The 19,834-nt window shown below is 45.3% G+C and overlaps 2 protein-coding genes across 3 annotated transcripts; one reads left to right on the plus strand and one right to left on the minus strand.

The window, feature by feature from the left end:
- Positions 1–89: 89 nt before the first annotated feature.
- On the minus strand, positions 90–17,804 carry c2cd2 (C2 calcium dependent domain containing 2). Of its 2 annotated transcripts, none has more exons than XM_079738555.1 (13): positions 16,964–17,804; positions 16,411–16,506; positions 15,001–15,114; positions 13,096–13,197; positions 12,648–12,764; positions 11,388–11,496; positions 9,633–9,741; positions 9,220–9,284; positions 7,883–7,998; positions 7,489–7,657; positions 5,869–6,116; positions 4,791–5,061; positions 90–2,915 (listed from the first exon to the last, which is right to left on the minus strand). In XM_079738555.1, exons 1-13 carry the CDS (start codon positions 17,243–17,245, stop codon positions 2,689–2,691), a joined length of 2,025 nt encoding a protein of 674 aa, XP_079594681.1. In that variant the 5' UTR covers positions 17,246–17,804; the 3' UTR covers positions 90–2,688. The 2 variants fall into 2 exon arrangements, with proteins under 2 accessions (XP_079594681.1, XP_079594680.1); XM_079738554.1 differs by having other exon boundaries at positions 11,388–11,499.
- Positions 17,805–17,928: 124 nt separating this feature from the next.
- Positions 17,929–19,465, plus strand: atg101 (autophagy related 101). The gene is made up of 2 exons (XM_079737653.1): positions 17,929–18,679; positions 18,769–19,465. Exons 1-2 carry the CDS (start codon positions 18,428–18,430, stop codon positions 19,171–19,173), a joined length of 657 nt encoding a protein of 218 aa, XP_079593779.1. The 5' UTR covers positions 17,929–18,427; the 3' UTR covers positions 19,174–19,465.
- Positions 19,466–19,834: the final 369 nt, after the last annotated feature.

A 19,834-nucleotide genomic window follows, 5' to 3' on the forward strand; every position in this document is an offset into this window, starting at 1 on the left:
AAAACGAATGATCGTTAGGCCTATATATGGAAATGAACAGGGAATCATGTGTGATCTGTGATAAGCACTGCAAGTGAAACAGGTTCTTGAGTCAATGTTTATTGCTGAATATAAATACAATACAATAACATGTTAGTTATGGGAAGGAAGTTTATTAATCACATAAAAGCTCATTGCTTGAATGTATTACAATTGCATAGCTTACAGGCTGCCATTTCCTAAGGGACAATGAAAGTTTGCATGTATAAAGCAATCCATTTATTTCTCCATTATTTAATCCTTAATGTTGGTAATAGCATAATCGTGTTCACCCTGCTACTTTGCTATAAATTAGGACCTTAGTTTAGTGACAAAAAAAAAAATTCACCCACACTGTAAAGAGGATTTGCTTTGGTTGGGCAGCAGTCCCTTGTAAATGCCTCTTTTGGTACGATAAGAAAAAAGGAAAACAAACATGTCTGCAGAATAGGCCACCTTGAACGACAGGCACGTTTGGGCCACAACGTCCTGGCAGGCAGACGTTATCAGTCTGAGTCAGGTTTCTGATTATGTTCCCGGCCTTCTTATTAAGAAGTCGACCGATTGTGAGGAAAGAGCGCTGGCCGATCAAACGCGTTAATTCAGGTCCGGTCCATACAGTGTCCATAGAGCTTGGGCACGGAGGGGTGAGCTCCAGCTTCCCCCGAATTGAACCGAGCGGAACATCCTTTTGACATCGAGGAGCATCCCGCTTTTGTCTGTTGTGGTGCATCGGTCGTCGCTCCCAGTCAAACGTGTGGTCCCGTTGGAGAAAACGGGACGGACAGTAGTTAGAAGCAGGGGCGTAGGAATGAGTTTAACATTGGGGGGATATCGGAAACCTGACAGATCCGGTATAATTTTTAGGTGGGACAAATGCGCCTGTCTCCGATATTGGAGGGGACACGTCCCCTCCGTCCCCCCCGGTTCCTACGCCCTTGGTTAAAAGTAACAGATTTTCATGAAGAACATCGCTCGACGAGATGTCCACGAAACTAATACATTCATTAGCTGGGTTAAAAACAAACAAAATAAAAATAAGTTCAAACCGTTCAACTGTTACCAAAAAAAGGTTTTCACTATCGATGCTCGTTCAAAGCCACGATACAATTGTTTTAAAAAGAAAGAAAACCACATATTCAAAGAAATTGACATTTCAAATCAATGGAAATATACACAATGCAAATGAGCACAGAACCGGTTTCATTAACAAGCACTGCAATTTGTATGGCTTAAGAGTAGTGTCAAAGTCTCCATTCTGGCCTGTTTGGTTCCCTTTGACACACCGAAAAACCCATCTACAAGAGTAGTGTCCGAGAGAGCATCCTGGAAGACTAAAGAAGTGGATAACCATTTTGAAAACACCGCAAATAAGAAATAAAACATTCAAATGACAATGACAGCCACACTGCGATATTCCCCACAGTAAGAAACAGTAACAATTTCATGTATTGCAATTACGCTTTTTTTGTATTAAAGTTCTTGGGTGACATTTACGACTCATCAATATTGCAAAATATCTTAGCCCATGCCCATGAATAATTAATGAATAATAATTATGAATTCGGATAAAGGTTTAATATTAGTCCTTGCTGCTCAGGTTTCAATAGTTATCATCTTTTTTAAATGTTCTTATATTGTATTACATATGGAATTTGCCACATTAACAATCAAGCAGTACAATCTGATATTCATGTACTTGAATTCCTTATTTCATAAAATGCCAACACAACTAGTGTTTGAGATTATTTCAATACGATAATTTTCTCCTTATCTTGCAATAAAAGATCGAGTCAACGGTCTCCCTTTATGCCCCATTTACACATAAAATCACTAGGTGAATCTGAGCAAAACATTCCCAACTAATACGAGTCTCTTTCACCATTGCACTCTTACATCAAGTTCATGAATGACAAAAAGAAGTCATGGCTGATGTGCAAATCATACCCATTTCACTCCTCGTCACTGGCCTACAATAGCCCGTGAGAATCACGATTATTTCCACCCTCCCGAGTCAGTGGGGTACACAGTGAAGACGTGCACGTCCGCCATATTGCGTAGCACAAGGCCGCTGAACTGCTAAAAGATGACTTGTTGTCGTTGCATACGGTCCAAATAAAATCAAACATGCATAAGACTACGCTTCTGCATTTCCATGAATCTCAAGACCCTCTTCGCAACACAGGGTCGACCAAACCATGCAGCGCCTGTATGTCTCTCTTTGCGCCACGTCTACAAGGCTGGGTTTAAGAAGGGTACTTCAGCAGGGTGGAGTGGATTGGTGGTGGGGGAGTGGGACGCCTGATAACACCGCGTTCACACTGCACACGTCCGTCGACGGATCTCCTTCACTTTGCACGGGGCGCTCTCAAAATGTATCTATACATCAGATCGCGTTACCCATATGTCAGACACGCCCTTGCCGTCCGTCGACGGACGTGTACAGTGTGAACGCAGCGTAAGCGATCGCATTCATTCCCAAAATGTTCATGTCCCATATGTTCAAAAACACCTCTCTATCCCGGCACGTGGAGCACACAGAAGGGGGAGGGGTAGGGGAGGTCAAGGTTGAGGCGCTGATAGTGAAAGGGGGTGGGGGGGGGTGGGCTGTAGGGTCGCGGTGGGCTTTGGAGTAGCGGTGCTGTAGTGGGCATGGGGTGTGTGAGGGGGTCACTGCGTAGGCCCCCCCGGCGGCGAGGTAGAACCGTTGGCTTTGCTCTTGTGCTTGGGGAGCAGCTTGCTGCGCATGCGGCTGAGCGTGGCGGTGTGGCGGGCGCGGTCCACGGCCGCCGGCTGCTCCAGGTACACCAGGTCGTTATGGGACTGGCTCATCCCCGGCTCCTTGCGCTGGTGCCGCCGGCGGAAGAACAGCTTGGCGCTCTTCTGGAGGAAGCTGCCTGCGTCCCGAAGGAAGGGAGAATTGGTTAATAGTGACGCTAGCAGAGAGAGGGAGACTTGAAAGGCAACCGACACCCAGCCCGTCCAGTAAAGGTTGTTCACGTCCTCGGGGGAACGGTTGCCTTCTGTTTGGTGCTGTGTTTATGTGAGTTGAAGCTTAATCTAGGTCAAGACTGAATCCCACAAGACCTGAAGCTGGTCTTCAGAATCAATGGAATTGGTAACAAACCTTTCAGGGGATAACAGCCCGACGTGTATGCCTGTTTATGTTAGACGTAATTGACAGGCCATTGTTGTCTGACTGTCCATTACTTATCACGCTAGATCTGTGGTGAGTCATTTTATGTTACCCTGTTGGAAATGTCCCACAGAATATTCCCCTTCATCCACAGATGCATGCTATTGAAGAGATAGTTGGCCTTTTATTGTCAGATTGTTGTATATGAATCTGGAGTACCTTAAAAGGCCGTTTTTTCTTTTGAGACGTGGGTGGCATAGCAATATATCTTGGCTGTTTGTCCCTGCTATAACATCTTCATTTCGAGAAAACAGGTGTAAAATCCTATGTTTGGGTCAGTCTCCCCCTAGCAATTTATGAACTTTCTACTCTGCTCCGAACTCAAGTTGCTTTGTATTTGTGAAGTCGAAGTTCCTTTTCTAAGGTACATCAACGTTACGATGAAGGGACACCCTTGACGAGGTGTATGGATGGGTGAAACTCCATGTAGGCAGCGGAGTGTTGATGTCTGAGTCGGAGAGAGGTTTAGCTTCTCGGGCCCTTATGGTATAACACCGCGGTGTATGCCACATTTCATTCACAACTTATATTCGCTCCTTATTAAGCTCATACACAAATAAGGTACTAAAAGAGCTTAAAAAAGTAGAAATTGGATCAATCCATGAGAAAACACGCCCCCCTCCTTTCTACAACTCTAAGCCCAAAACACATACTTATACATCTGGGTTTTGGAATATGAGCTGAAACAGGGGGGGTTCACTTTAAAGGGAATATGTAAACTAGTGTTCACTTATGTACAAAAGTTTAAGTAATACCCCATACTACACAATTTTATGTCATTTTGGAGAAATATACTTGTGCACAAATTCCTATGCATTAAATCCCAATTAAAGTAAAATCTTTCATCTGTATATGATTGTATGAATCCATGCCATGATTTCATTCATGAAACCATATCATAGTGCACAAACAAGTAGAAGAGTGTTGCTTGTCCTTAAAAATTAAATTATTAAAATGAAATGTGTGAATAAAAAAACACCTCAGTGCAACATACTACTAAATAAGACTATCATATTCTACCTACCATCTTTCATCTACTTTCTACATACTAGAGAGCCTACTAGCCAGGGCTGAAAAATATATGATTTTTTTTTTTACATTTTAATGTACTTTTAGCAGTAACTCGCCATGTTTAGAAACTGGATGACGATGCATATGACAAACGACCTACAATTTAATCCTCAACAATGTCAAGATGCATATGAACTTTACAAGACAGGAAATTAAATTGTTAAATGAATAATCCAAATCATGTTCATATCATGTCTACATTGTTCAGCCCCGCTTCAATGTGTCAGTGCCGATACAGAGGAATCATTTCATGTCACCACAAAAGGTTCTTTCATACTCTCGCACACACACGTTTTCTAATCTACAAAGTAACTTACTGGTCTGGGCAAAATGGCGGCTTAGTAGCGCCGTTTTCCTCTAAGATGGCATGGTAGAAAAAAAAAAATCAAAGAAGCAAGGTTTGACGAGCATTAGAGGTACACCAAGACCAGGTCAATAACACCATCCATGCATAGCCCCCCCCCCCCAAAAAACCCCAGGCGAACCCAGTCCCTCCGTGGTTCACCTCTGCTTTTCTTGCAGCTGGCCTCAGACACACACATGGACAGGGACAGGTTCTCCATCTCGTCGCCCGCCTGGCTCTCCCAGTCCTGCGGGGGGCGCCCCAGTGCACCGGGGCCGACCGCCTGGGCCTCTGACAGAGGTGGAGGGCTGCTGGAGCCAGAGGCGATGGCAACGGTCATGTCCTGGCTGGAGCTGCCCTCAGACATGGAGGCGTCCATGGCGGCGGCGTAGTCCGCCATCAGGGCCAGCTCGTCGTCCTGGGACAGGGGGGCCTGGGGGGGAGAGAGAGGCCAGCAGAGCTTTAGGAAACAAATGGTTTTACGGGCCTTTGATTTCTATGTAAAATATAAACTTTAAAGGATAAATACACTTTTTGTAATTTCCTTATGTAAAACGACTATACATTGTATGAGCACAGTGAAAGGCTGGTGGCACAGACTATAGAAAATGTATATTTAAGCCTAAAAACTATAAAAAGTGGATAAATTAATGTTCAGTGAAAGACAATTCTGAGGTGGAAAAGGCTGTGGAAAGTTACTAACACATTGTCATTCGTTCTGCAGCACATAAAAGATAATGATCTAGCTCTTCCCAGTAAAAGGAGTCATGCCACAACCAGCCCTGAAAGTGCTGCTGCATGTCCTCGTTGGACAACACAAGGGGGGAAAACCGGCCAACTATTTGGCCTGATCTACCCCTGTTGACTCATAAACTCAGGGACTCTGTGTGAATGGAGTGGTATAGAAGTCCACAAACAGAGACTCTCTATACCCCGTCCTGGGTTATATCACGATCCATTCCACAATCCGTTTGTATACCTTGGCTGTCACTGATTGATGAAAAGCTGCTTTAGAGGAGAGCCATGCCTTATATAATATGACATGGTCATGGCTGCGTAGTTCAAGTTATGTTAGTTATTTTTACCAGTAGACAAAACTGCTAAATAGTTATTGTTCACCACATAAACCCAGAGACTCCCGTCCAAACCGTAGCTCCTGAAGAGCTACGGTTCAAGACTCAAACAACTGTTATTACATTTTAAGTACCACCCCCCCCCCCGCCGGGACCGACCCCGTTACCTTGGTAATGCCGGATATGATGATGGTGCTCTTCTTGACCGGGGACTTGAGCTTCTGCTTGGCGGACTGGTGCAGCTGGCGGATGGCGGCCTCCGCCACCGGGTCCGTGCCGTTGAGCATGAGCAGCTCTGTGTCCGACGACGACAGCGTCTTGTTCACCATGGCGCCCGCCGACCCCGCCACCGGCAGTTCAGAGACGCGGCGCTCCGACAGCTTGGACTTTGTGGGCGTGGCCTTCTGGGTTGACTCTGAGGGGGACGGAGGATGGAATGACTTCCTGTGTGGTTTGACACTGTAACCCCTGCAGAAACTGGGAGCTTTTGGCGCGATTATGTTTCACTTCTGCCCGAGGCGTGACAGAAACTGTAATCGCTTTTCGCCAACTTTCCCGGTGTCCCACCAGGCATATGGGCCATGTCATCCAAAGATAGGAGCTGGTATTCTTTGCCTTTCTTATTTTTAGGAAAACATGTCGTTTTGATTAAACGCTTTGAGAAGACAAGTTATTTTTTTGTCCTAGTGAGAGGGATTCTAAGAGCTTTTTCTGCCAAGTCATGTTTATCAGCGATTGCATAAATAGCATTCAACAAAGAATGCATAGCAGCAACCGTGTCATGAATGCAATGCACCAGGGAGTTCCATCAGGAGCCAAGCATGAACAGACCTCGGCATAATGTACCGGCATCAAAGTGACCTATAAAAACAGCATGAACGTGTTCAGAAAGGTATGTGGAAAATCCAGTTCGAAGTGATTGGCAGACGTTGCATTGCAAAAACAATATCTACAGGTCTGTAATTCTTTGTTTACATGCAGACCAAAATCTAACTTCCAGCGTAACTGAATGTATGCTGGGAATGTCCGCTATACTCCGTGACTTGCTACTCCCTGACTAATTAGGAACCCATCAGCCGCTCACCTAAATTATGATGTCTGCTGTCCTGGCTCCACAACGTTGGAACGAGCCCCCCACTGACATCAGTACAGCTGAGACCCCACTGATCTTCTGCCGCAGGATGAGAACTAATCTTTTCTGACTGCGTCTTGGCCCGTGATGAAAAATAAATACAAAAGAAAGGAACAACTCTCCCCATCTCTTGTTTCTATATTGTAGCACTTACAGCAGTTAGCTTATTTGAACCTGTAGTGAATTGGAATTGTATGTGCTCCAATGAGTCATGAACTTTTTGGGTTGTATCTTCATTTATGAATTTACTTATTCCAATTTACTTTGGACAAAGGATTCAGCTAAATAAATGTTATGCAAGCCAACACTAGAGCAAGAGTTGATTATCAAATCTCAATGATGAGCATTCAAACCTTGAGACGGATGAGGTTTGACCTGCGCCTAACATCCCACCAGCTAATGACGGGCGGCAGCACCATCACGTCGTTATAATATAACAAGTCGGGGAGCGCAAATTACTGCAAACCACGGAGACCCTTAAAAAACACTTAAAAATAAATCGGTCGAAAGGCTCGAGGTGCGGCTCTAAACTTGGAGATTAATCTTGTTTTCGAGCCTTTAAAACCCTATGCTGCCTACTTTCCCCCACACAGGGTTAACCTGCAGGCTAATCTCTGGGCCTCAGGCTACTGCGATGGACCCGGAGAACATGTACCTGTGCTGATTGAGGTGGAGAGCGCTCGGCCCGGCTTGCTCTTCACCGCCGTGATGGTGGTGACCACCGTGCCGCAGGGCATCACCGTGCGGTCCATCTCCACACGCTTGGTCGGGGCCGGGGTGGGGGGCAGCCAGGTGCGCACCTCGCTGGGCTCCAGGTACGTAAACTGGAACAGAAAGGAGGGTCGGTTATTAATAAGCTGCTCATACATCACTTCATGGTTATTATGGAAATCGGAAGCAAGAGTTCAATGATTGGGGATAATTGCCCTACATAGAAAATAAAAAGATGCAGAAAAAGAATATATGTGATGAACGTGCACAATAACTTTATTTCACCCGACATGTCAGGTAAGAAGCGCATCGTGATTAATCATTGCACATCAACTTACCTCAGTAGTCAGTGACCCAGTCACTTGGTCTTTGGTCATGAGTGCAAATGTTTGTTGTCCTTTGGGTTGCATCTTGACCAGATGGAAAGGCACAGACACCTGACCTAGTAAAGAATCTGGAAACACAAGCAGCACATTTTTCAGTCTGATCGCACACTCGGATCCCACTGAAACTGAGCAGCAAGAACTGCGATTAAAGTAGGATTATAGGACAGGATGGATACGCCACTGTTCACTCTCACTATCCAACAGCCTCAATAGGCTGCCAGCTAGTATGGCCATCGCATGGCAATTATGGGTGTCATTTAACAACCAACCCTCTAGCAACACGGGCTTTGTTGACCAATTCAGCACTTGTTAAACAAATGCTCTATGTAAATAAAGCGATGATAGATTTGCGATTCTTTGGCTAAGGTGACAATTGTCATGTCAATGAAAGATCAGGACAGGACAGATATATGGCAGTTACTGCAGTGCAAACACCTCTGATTTATGATCAGACCTCTTACAATGAGTGACTTTGCGTCAAGTATACACAACAGTGTGTCTGCAATCTTTAGGTTACACTTACAGTCGCAAAATGTGTTAACAGATTATAGTTCTTTATGCATCCGCAGCATCTAGGGAAAGGGGATGTACACAGTCAAAACTTGTGCTACACGGGAAGTGGTTTTACCAGGGTTTCAAACTTTTACAGGAGGTAGGAAGATGACTTCAGTTGGTGAACAGATTTTGGCCTACTTCGCCCTGCACCTGTTCATTTGCAGAGCTGCACTTTCTCAAAAAAAGGGTTTGTGATGACGATATGGGCCCTGTGGAGTGTGAACGGCTCACTTCCATCTCCCAGGCTGAGCTGGCTCATCTGACCAAGCAACGACCTCGATGGGACTTTAAAGCCACTGGAGACTTTTTGCGCAATCCGACTGGATGCTAATGAGTGAGAAACACCAAATGTAACCCAAGCCTCGGGACAAATGTACCAACTCATCATGACAAAAACCTCCACTACATTATACAAGTTGTACAATCCATTGGTTTTCCTACTAAACACAGAGCAACAGTAAGAGTAATCCATGCCTACTGACTTTGTGGAACATTACTGCAGTCATTTAATACTGATTGTGTTACTCTGGGATTGCCATAAGTCCTTCACTCAGAGAGAGTCTTTAAAATCGAATGCATTACTATTATTTGTATAAGAGTAGACTGCTATTCATCCAAGGCTACTCATGCACTAGTGGTTCTGCAGTTTGAAGCAGCCTGTAGAATTAACACCGGATGCTAAGCGCCACTCTGTCTCATGCAAAACAGACATACAGACAGAAATTCCGCCTTACCCTCTTGAGGTTGCCCATCATTCAGTAGCTGGATGTTGAGCTCTTTCGAACGCCCATTCAGCTCACTAAGTAAGACAGAGAGAAGATAGACGGACGGGATGTAGTCAAGATTATGAAGAAAATACTACAAATGTAAATACAATTTCAGTAAGATGCATGATGTTGCAGCTATCGTCGAACATACCTTGGCTAGCCAGACGTGGTACCACAGCTATAAATATAACAATAATAGACCTGTAGATCGATTGATTGATAGACTGTCCTTGTTAATGCATCCCTGCCTTTGATTGATCTACTGCTTTTAATTGTGGGGGTTTTAACAGTCTTTACTGAGTGAATGTCAAAGCACCTTTAGTGATTAGGATTATTTTTCTACACTATTCCGTAGTACAATACTATAGAGGTGGACCTACAATATGAAAGGCTGGTCCCAGGAGGGCGAGGTGGAGTTCTTCTGGACCGAGGTAGAGAACCTTTGTGGAGGGTCGTCCATCTGCATGACGCACACAGGATTCATGCTGCCTGCGGATACCACAGACACAGACCCAGTTTAAAACAAAGGGCTTCTCTCCGTCGCTTCACAGGAAACACACAGGGTAAAATCATGTCACAGGGACCTGTAGGAATAAAGGACGAGTTAGGTAGATAAACAAGGGGAATCATGAAATGGAGGGAGGGGAGAGAAGGGAAGGAAGTCAACTGATGACACAAGCTTGAACGTCCCTTTTAAAACGTTCAGACTGTTCCACGTAACCATGAGCCATGTAGCAATTCCGCAACAAAAGATCCCCCCAGACACAGACCGATCCCATATATAAATAAATAACCCCCGCCAGCTCTCAGGACAAAACTAGGGCAGGTCAGGATGACATAAGGAGGAGCAGTTAATGATCTTCAGCAGCAGATCTCCGGTCAAACCGCTTATGCAGGGGGACATCACAAATCGCTGCGACCACTTGCACGTCGTTTGGAAAAGGGAGAGGTCAGCCAAAAGCGTATCCGGGATCGTGAATTATACAACGATTTACCGGGACGGCCAACCGCCCTGGTCTTTACGATTGAACAATTTGCTCGCCTCGGTAGAAAGGGATCATTTATGTCGGACGGGGGGGGGGGTAGGGGTAGGGTTTAGCAGCCGAGAGCCAAGTATCTCTTTGGGCAAAGTGGGCCCAGGCATCTATTCTGCTGAGAGAGATGTGAGCAAGGACCGGAACACAGGAAGGAGTCGCTGTGAGGAAGACTCAGCCCCTGGTGCCGGGCCACGAGCTCATCAGTAACATCCCCATCAGGGTGATTGTCTTCTTCCTTTTAGAGTACATGGCTTAGCTTGGTCAGCCTTTCAGGATTCAGCTTTTTTTCCCGTGATTGTCATGCCCAAAAGAAAACATAATTTCCGGAGGAATATGCAATGCTTTTTGTGGGTTTACTGCGATAAATGTTGCGGGAATACAATTGAAAGAAAATATCCAAATCCAAATCCTTCATCAAAAGTAATTAAACGCGGGACTACGTAGACATCCTTGCTTATTCATGAGCACAGAGATGGAAGGGAGTTTGTTGTTGGACGTGATATTTTTTGTTGGAAGCAAAATAATTGGTCCAACTCGAGGGGAAGCGTGAATAATGTCCATTTCATGCAGAAAGTTGCGGTGAGTGAGCAAATATGTAAGCTTGTGCAATGTTATAGGTGAATATACCCCCCCCCCATATGACATATTAGTTACTAGTAACAAGGACTTAATCAACAGAAAATCACATGATAACTCAATATTAAACTTATGTAATCTGGGTGTTAGGCCCACATCACAAGTAAAGGTTGAGCTTTAACTTTAAGTGTCAAGGCTGTGAAGAGGCGTTTTCTAGGAGCTCCAAATAGAGCAAGAGGCGTTCTGTAAGTCATGTGATATGTTTGTACATCTACAGACCAATAAAAAATAATGCAAGTCAGAGTGATGCCCAAACGTGGAGGTGAAGGATGGGACAGATCTACTTGGTCCTTGGTCCTGCCTTGTTGTAATTAATTTTAAAACAAAACCCAACTACATATTTAACTTGGACACATCAATAGGTTAAGTCATAGCAGTCACTGGGATAAACATGTCAAAAGAAACACTTAGTCACAAAATACAACACAAAAGCCCACAAAAACAAAAACAAATGGGCCCCACCTGCAGATGCTCCGTCCTGATTTAGAGTGACCCGGAAGTTCTTGACCAGCAGCTTCCATTCGTGTGCCCGGGGTGGTTTGGGGGGAGACAACACCTTGTTGCATGACTCCTGCTTTCCAGAAACACAACAGGGAAGAGAGGAGGTCACGTGACCGCCAACACGGATGATAAACCTCTACTTCTTCATCCGGGCAAGGCTGCGTTCATTGTCAAAACTGAAAACTTTAAAACGGTAGGATGCATTGGATATTGGTTAGGTTTCCAAACGAATTCTGAATATTCTGTGAAGAAAATATAAAGAAAGAAATCCCTTCATAGGGAGTCTCTTTCACTGCCTGTAAACGTCGCAGGCGGACATTATTCGAATATTGAATTGAGATTCGAATACCTTCCTAACAAACGAATATCCGGGTATTGAAATATAGGGGCTCAGCCCTACAGCATTCAGACAAATTTAAAACCCAGCCCACTAAAGGGAGTAGCAACATGCTTTTTAGTCCAGCGAGGTCAACATGGCTGACGGCGCAGGCGATGCAGGGCCTTTGACAGCTGAATCTGAATGAAAAACACACTCATTGTGCCCTGTTTGTTTTGACTGTAATTACGGCCCGGGGCTGCAAACGCCTTCGATAGACAAGGGCTTTATTTACGCAATGCACACATAGATTGCAGACGCGTGCAGTTTGTCATTACCCCCTTCGAAAAACTACGTACGTCAGAGTGTGGATCACCAGATATGAACGGCTTGGAAACTATAATGATGGTTCCAACACAGACACAACATCGGAACTATATAATCAAGAAGACTCAACATTTGAAAGTCATGCTTCATAGATATCAGAGAGATATCAACAGCTCGCATCCCCGGGGCAAAATGGCCCTGAGCGAAACACCCAGCCCCAACGGCTCCAAACAGGCAGGGCTGTTCCAAACGGGCAGGGCTGTTCCCAACGGGCAGGGCTGTTCCCAACGGGCAGGGCTGTTCCCAACGGGCAGGGCTGTTCCCAACGGGCAGGGCTGTTCCCAACGGGCAGGGCTGTTCCCAACGGGCAGGGCTGTTACCTCACATGTTGGCACAATAATGGGAAGCTATAAGAGTACAGGGCCGATTGGCCACAGTTTAAAAAAAAAAAAAATGTAAAAAAAAAAAAAATCGCTATATAAACACAGGCCAGGCATTCCCCATTCATGGACCCCTAGCGGCGGGTCACAGGCCCGGCTTCAGACCTGGCCTTGTGGCTCGCTGGTGGCTGGGCTCACCTTGAGCCCCGGGGGCTGAGCGGGCCTGCAGCTCAGCGACACGGAGGGCCGTGCGGCACACAGCAGCCTCCTGATCCGGTCCTTCAGCTCGCCACCGCCGGGGGACGTGCCGTTGTCCTGAAGAGGAGAAGAGAACATGTCTGTGCCACGTGTGCTGTGGTGATACACATGTAGGTAAACTGCAGTCAAAAGGAAAGGCTGCAGAATGGTTTGGTCGCTATTCGTTGGACTCGTATTCGGTCACTATGCTCCAAACCGTCAATTCGGACACAAGGAGACTTCTTGCTCGAGGACGTCCACAGGTGAGGTGGAGGACATGTGGGGATTGAACCCGGTAGCTCTCGGCTGAGAGTCGAACCCCTCCGCCGCTACAATAACCACCTGACCCACTTGGCTTCAAAGCGTTCCTAAAGTCGCGCTACAGTCACAGTGCTCAGAGCAGCGTTACCTGGGTGAGGCTCGGGGTGAGCCGTAGGTCCCGTGTGTCCATGTAGGACACGCCCCATCCCACCTTGACCTGCTCACCGGCCTCCTGGAGGTCAAGGTCCAGCTGGGGGAACACAAAGCACACAACATGCGAAGGGTCAGGGTCATTACTATGGTTCTTTACTCAAAAGGATTCAGGTGAAGGGTGAACCCAACTGCATGCTGGATTCTTTCGCATTAAGGTCATTTTTGTCACACATGACTTTTTCATTCCACATTTTATGTCTTGAAAAGCCCAGATTTGGCTTTCTTACAATAAGACCATGAAATGATACCACTGGGAAAGGCACAAAAAACATTGACAATGAAATCAAGCTGGCTTAAAAACCTCTCAACTCCTTTCCAAAGAAAGACATACTGTTGGCCGGAGCAACAAGAACGTATTAAGGGAACTGACGAACAATGAACCACCTCTGTGGACAAAGCGAAACAAAAAGGGAATTATTTATTGGCCACAATTGGTTGTGAAACAACAAGCACACACAAACACACACCTCCTGCGCCAGCATGCCTGGATTCCACCGGCAGTGTACTACAGTCGCCTCTGTGCTACCAAACAAAGGCCTCATCAGATCCCAATGCCTACATGGATATAATATAACCACACCGATGGCCCTACACTGGGCGGCTGGGCTTGGTCAAATATCTACCAGAGAAGTTACTTCTAAGTTTAGTTCTAGTGAGATTGTACCCTTAAAGCCATGACATAGGGCGGAGGCCATACTCTGGTTTGTTCCGGTTCAAAAGTAGAAAATGTGCGCGGTTGGCAGGAATGTCTGTGTTATTAGCATCCCCTGCAGTGAGGCCTCATGACGCGATACAGTAGCACGGCACAACGCTGTTTGAAAACAAAGTGAGAGCGAGAGCGGCTGGCCGCCCTCATTGTGTGTGTTCATTATTCACGTGGAATAACAGCAGGGGTTCAGGGTTCACAGGCACAGGCCTGGGACACCAGCCCCTGCACCGGCCAGGACTGTTCTAGCAGGGGCATGAGTCAGAGCCTAACAAACTGGAACCTCTGGTGTGATCACAGATGCTCAGGAGTAAAAAGGGGGGTGGGCGTGTTGAATGCTCCAGACAGAGGGGGAAAGCACTGCATGGAAGGCTTTCACCAATCAATCAACAGCTAAAACAAGAAAGCCCCGCCCCCAATCCAGAGCTGAGCCTTCAAGCGGCTCACTGCCATTGTATTTACAGCACAGGGAGATTAGGCCAACGGCCGGGCCAGCAAGCACCTTATTGGCTTATAAATAGCTGTCATTCAACTGGGACGCCAGCTATGCGTGCCCTTCATGAGGACTCGATTCAAATGCAGGTCTGAATCAAACATTTTTGAAAAAAAGCACATAGGTTAATTATACATTACATCATTGTTTTTGGTCCCACGGTACTTGAACCCTGAAATCAGCAATACGATGCTTGAGCCTTTTAAAGCTGGTTTGATCCAGACAACACCTGCCCAGTAGCATGTCGGATTTTCAGAGAGTAACCTCAGCTCTTACCTATACGTGATTGAACAATTTCTTTGGGTGAAAGGACAGAACAGGCGAGCAAAGCCATCCTTTGCCAAAAGCCCACTTTATGGGTCTGGCAGCAATCTAAATGGAGCTCTTACGGGCATTTGCCTAGGGCAAGCATTTTTATGTTTTTTCTCCTGCCAACAGTGAGACAAGACGAGATTGCCACTGTTCAATGAATCAGCAGTAGTAGCAGCAACAGCACAGCCCTGCCAATTAAAAGAAGCTCCCAGTGACTTCAGAGTGGCCCAGCCCCGCTGTTAAGGTGACCCTCTGTTTAGGAGCCGTGACGTCAAAGACCCAAATGAGCGCGTTCGGGCTGCTAAATGGATGGTTGGTGGTGTGTTTACCTGTATCTGGAGGGGAGCGATCTCAACGGTGTAGGGGCGTGGTTCTGCCGAGGACGGGGACTTTGTATTGAGGCTGAACTGAAGCTTGTCCCCCACCAGCTTGCAGCGAGCGGTCTGTTGAACGAAACAAGGCCTTTTAGAACAACGCTTCTCCTACCTAGCTACATGAGAGGCCCATGTCAACATGAACTGTTTACTGTTTAGCAATGTAAGCATGATTTGGCTGATACGGGTTATTTCAAGCCATGCGAAAACAAAAAAAGGTAAGATATGTAGTCTTACCCATTACACACACTTTCCGACAGTACATGATAATACAGAACAATACCAAAGGGGCACTGTTCATTTTGTTTCTATGCAAGAAGATGATATTGTATCTTAACAAAAAAGACCAATGATTTTGACTGTAGTGGGGTTGCGTAAGCATGCATTTTGGAGCATACAAAGTAGGTGTCAGGTGATATTTCCCCTTCTCACGAGTGCTGTTTTGGACAACAATTCAGAATACTTGATACACACAAGGGTCTAGAGGGTTGCTACTTATTAAACCCCATTTAACTAATAACAAAGCCCCAGGTGTCTGAATTCAGGTTACATCATAAACCACATTAACTCAGCAAGTAAAACAAGCCCAAGTTCGTGCAACAATCCCCGGCAGCCACAACTCTAAAGCTGTCAGCCTACTGTCATGTTCTCTGTGTCTGAATAAGTCATGTAAAAGAAAAAGTTCAACCTTCCACATTGAAGCCTTACATTAAATTCTATGTACCAACACAAACATCGAATGGATGAAATATCTAGATTATTATAGATTCAAAATAATTCTCAATGAAACTGCAATTTACAACTGTGGCCTCCATAAACGGAAAAAAAATAAAATGTGTTAACTGAGAACTGAGCTTACTCCAATATGTATCCTCGCATGTGGTTTTGATTAGGATTTAATGCCTTGATAAAATGTGAAAAAAGTGACAAAATAGCAACCTCTTACAAAAGGAAACTGCAAAACAGCTAATTTCCCAATTCATTATTGAACAATAGGAGTAGATTACCTTAAGGGGCCATGATATGACAAAAGCATGCATACGGGAAGAAACGGGAACCATCAGTCTTGAGTGGTTGCTTTTATAAACATGCTTAATGTTAACGAGAACAAAACTGTCCTTGAAAAACTAATGCTAACTTTATGTGGGCCTGGAAGGAGGAGGGGAACGTGGCACTGGCATTCAACAATGGCTCAATTGATCCAGAAATCTCCTCCGACCTTCTGCAATATTTGATGAAGGATAGTGGCTCATAAATGATCACATCAATCAAATGAAAGCATTGAAATACCCCCAACAAGGCTGTTTTAAGTACTACATATATAACACGGCTAACTTTAACCTTAAGAAAATAGGGTAAGCTTACCTTGTGTCCAGAAGACTTCTGGAAGCTACAGACTTGACTGACCACCAGGTCTGCTGAATGGAGGCCATCCTCATCAAATAACATCAACAAATTACCCTGGGAGGCAATGATTGGCAAACATACTGCAGTCAGGAGCAAGGACGCATGGGCAACATATTAAATAGCAGTAAATGCCATTAGTTTGGTCGTCCAATCGTAAAAAAGGTCACAAGCCTAGGATGTAACATTTACAAAATAAAGAAAACGTAAAGCTGCGTTGCAATCACTACGCAACAAGAATACCAAAGTACTAGGAAACGACATATGCGAGTGGACTCAACATTTCTGGATCTTTACATCATTCCAGAGATACACAAGCATGAGACCAACCTTAAAAAAAAACTAGGGTTTTAAAAAGATATGCAACATTTTAAATGGCCTATTACACGGACATTGTAACTTGGACTGAATTCAGTCTCCAGCAGTAAAGGGGCTAGTAGTGACAATATTGTGGTTATTCTTGCAGAGCTCAGAACGACATACGCAGAGCACCTATTTGCACAGGTCCACATACCCCAGACCTCCGTGACTCGTTGTTCAGCGCCCTGCACCAAGCTTCTTTCCATTGACTTTTCCAGCTTTGCAATGACAGCATCCATTCCAACAGTGCGTCCGCTTCTTCCTTTGACGCATTGTTTTGCGCCGGTCTCGGTCCGTTCGCTAGATAACCGTGTTGGACATATTGCACTAGGTACAACAGTAACGTAACCAACGATGCAATAAAAAGTGTGACCATGCAGAGCCACATTGGATCTCCCAAGCCAAAAAAAAAATCGGAGCTCTCCGTGTCAGACATGCTTGGGGAAATGGTCCGTAGCGCAACACGCTTATGATAAATGACCTGGCATTCTACAGTACTTTCCTAAGAAGGTGAGCGACATCGTCGATGAAGGCAGTTCGTCTCATCCTGTGTGATCCCCATTCAATGACTGACAGCTAAAAACATGCGCTCCCAAAAAGTTTGAAGTATTTTTTCCCATCTTATGGTACTGTAAGGTGCCCGTAACGAGCTCCATGAACATCACATATTATTCCAGTCTGTTAGAGAGTGACCGAAACGTGCAAAAAAATTACTTAGTTGGAAAAAACCGGAGCACAGGAATTGCACCTACAGGCTATTTACTAACCGTGTATATGTGACGAATTGAGTTGTTAGCTTAGCTAACAAAGCTAGACAGCGTTTAGCCATCTACTATACATTTTACAAATCAGCTTAATCAAAGTTCCTCAACCGGAAAACATTCCAATGCTCACGACTGTGTCCAGATTCAGCTATCCAAGGAAACGGGAAGTCAGAAAGGGAAACCATTTGATGGAGAGCCTCTAGAAGTCCCCAGTGCAGGTTTGTTGCTCGGCTTCTATTCTATCGTGAGATCGTAAACTCGCCTTCCTCTGAAACGGATATGTGGCACTAACTGTGTTTCCCACAACCCACCGCGGCCCCCTTAAAGGGGACGCCAAAGCGTTATTTACTGGCATTGGAAATGTATTTGCCCTTAGATATTATACCGATAGTTGTGTCCACCGAGCGATTTTTTTTACCGAGTAAAAATAATTGTTGTACTTAATTTGGTGTGTTTTTCAGTTAAACGTATTGAATGTCGATCGTGACTGGACTGCACCCAAATGATTAATTTTGATCTACTCCGTTTCCCGTAGAGTGTCGTCATCGTTTTATTCGCGGAGTAAGGCGACTCTCGCCTCGCTGCTGTTGTTATTTTGTTCTATGCTTCGTTAAGCGTTGATTTTCAACCATCGAATACATTCGGTAACGTATGATAGAGTGGGTTGATGTAGCTCGTCAACAAGGTAAACGTTACAAAACGACAACGCGGTACCCATAGGCCACGCCTATTCACAGAGGTAAACAAACCGTGTTTTGTCCGTTCCGTATTTAGGGACAGGTTGCATATATCTGTCAACGCAGAATACTGCTAACCTTAAATAATCAGTCAATGGCAATATAAAGTTGTTGACAATGAATTGCCGTTCGGAAGTGCTTGAGTTGACGGTGGAGTCAAGACAAGTGGAAGAAGCGATGCTGGCTCTGCTGCACACTATCCTTTTGCACCGCAGCACTGGAAAATTTCACTACAAAAAGGAAGGAACTTACTCCATCGGCACCGTTGGTACCCAAGACATTGACTGCGATTTCATTGATTTCACCTTTGTCAGAGTGTCATCGGATGAACTTGACAGGGTGATCAGTAAGGCTGTGACCGAATTTAAGGTAAGCAGGCCTATGTGAAAATGGATTTGGCTAGCCTACAAGTTCGACGTTTCAACTAACTTGGCTTGATTTTAATTTCAACATTTCAGGATGCCTTGGGAAACACGGGTAGCGATGGCATGGGACGCATATCACTGGAGTTCTACCAGAAGAAAAAGTCCCGCTGGCCATTTTCTGACGAGTGCATTCCCTGGGAGGTGTGGAGCATTAAGGTGAACGTTGTCCACCTGGCCAATGAGCAGGAGAGGCAGATCTGTCGGGAGAAAGTGGGGGAGAAGCTTGGTGAGAAGGTGATCAACGTCGTTGAGGTCATCAACCGCCACGAATACCTGCCAAAAATGCCAACCCAATCCGAAGTGGACAACGTGTTTGACACCAGCCTCAAGGACGTCCAGCCCTACCTTTACAAAATCTCATTTCAGATCACTGACACGCTGGGCACGTCTGTAAGCACAACCATGAGGAGGCTTATCAAAGACACACTGGCGCTGTGAAAGAAGACCCCAGTCAAAGACATATATGGGCCTTATTGGCGACATTTGAAGCTGCATCTTTTGATCTCTGACAAATGTGTCTCTGTATTAGAATAACAGCTGTTGTTCCATGTTCAACATTGAGTTTTCCGTCTACCTGTAGCTTACGTTTTTTGTTGCAAGATTACATTCATCTCCCTGATTTATCTACAATAACCTTTGTTTAAGTCATGCACCATTTTGAAGTAGAACCAAGTATGAAATGTTATTGTCATAATATAGTGTATAAAGATTGTGTAAATTCCTGAAAATAAACACGGATTACTGCGATCCATTTTTGACAGGTGATTTTGCTTTGTAGTTTAATTTATATGGATGTCACCTACAGTCTCCTAAACTGATCAAAAACCGTCCGAGGACCAAATTTACCTGTCCCTATTGTGGGAAAGCGTTTCTGTTCCAGTCACAGTACAAACAGCATCTGAGGACCCACCCCGACGAAAATGACGAGGGGAACGCATCGAGCGACCGGGACCTTTATCAGGAACAGGACGCCCCCGTCCCGGAGAAGGCGGACCACCTGCCCGCCAACGTGTACGCCTGTAGACTCTGCAACGTCAAGCTGTCGTCCCTGTCGGAGCAGGGCGACCACGAGCGAGGCCCTTCAACCAAGGAAACATCG

This window comes from Pollachius pollachius (assembly GCF_949987615.1).
Source record: "Pollachius pollachius genome assembly, chromosome: 6".
In the NCBI taxonomy this organism is placed as follows: Eukaryota; Metazoa; Chordata; class Actinopteri; order Gadiformes; family Gadidae; genus Pollachius; species Pollachius pollachius.

Bases quoted from the DNA above. Each gene is read 5' to 3' on its own strand.
- c2cd2 (XM_079738554.1), bottom strand. From the start codon at position 17,245: ATGTCTGACACGGAGAGCTCCGATTTTTTTTTTGGCTTGGGAGATCCA. The intron at 7,658-7,882 runs GTAAGTTGATGT...TTTCTGTTCCAG, and splicing joins CTGGGTCACTGACTACTGAG to TTTACGTACCTGGAGCCCAG. The intron at 5,062-5,868 runs GTAACGGGGTCG...TCTCCCCCCCAG, and splicing joins TCATATCCGGCATTACCAAG to GCCCCCCTGTCCCAGGACGA.
- atg101 (XM_079737653.1), top strand. From the start codon at position 18,428: ATGAATTGCCGTTCGGAAGTGCTTGAGTTGACGGTGGAGTCAAGACAA. The intron at 18,680-18,768 runs GTAAGCAGGCCT...TCAACATTTCAG, and splicing joins AGGCTGTGACCGAATTTAAG to GATGCCTTGGGAAACACGGG.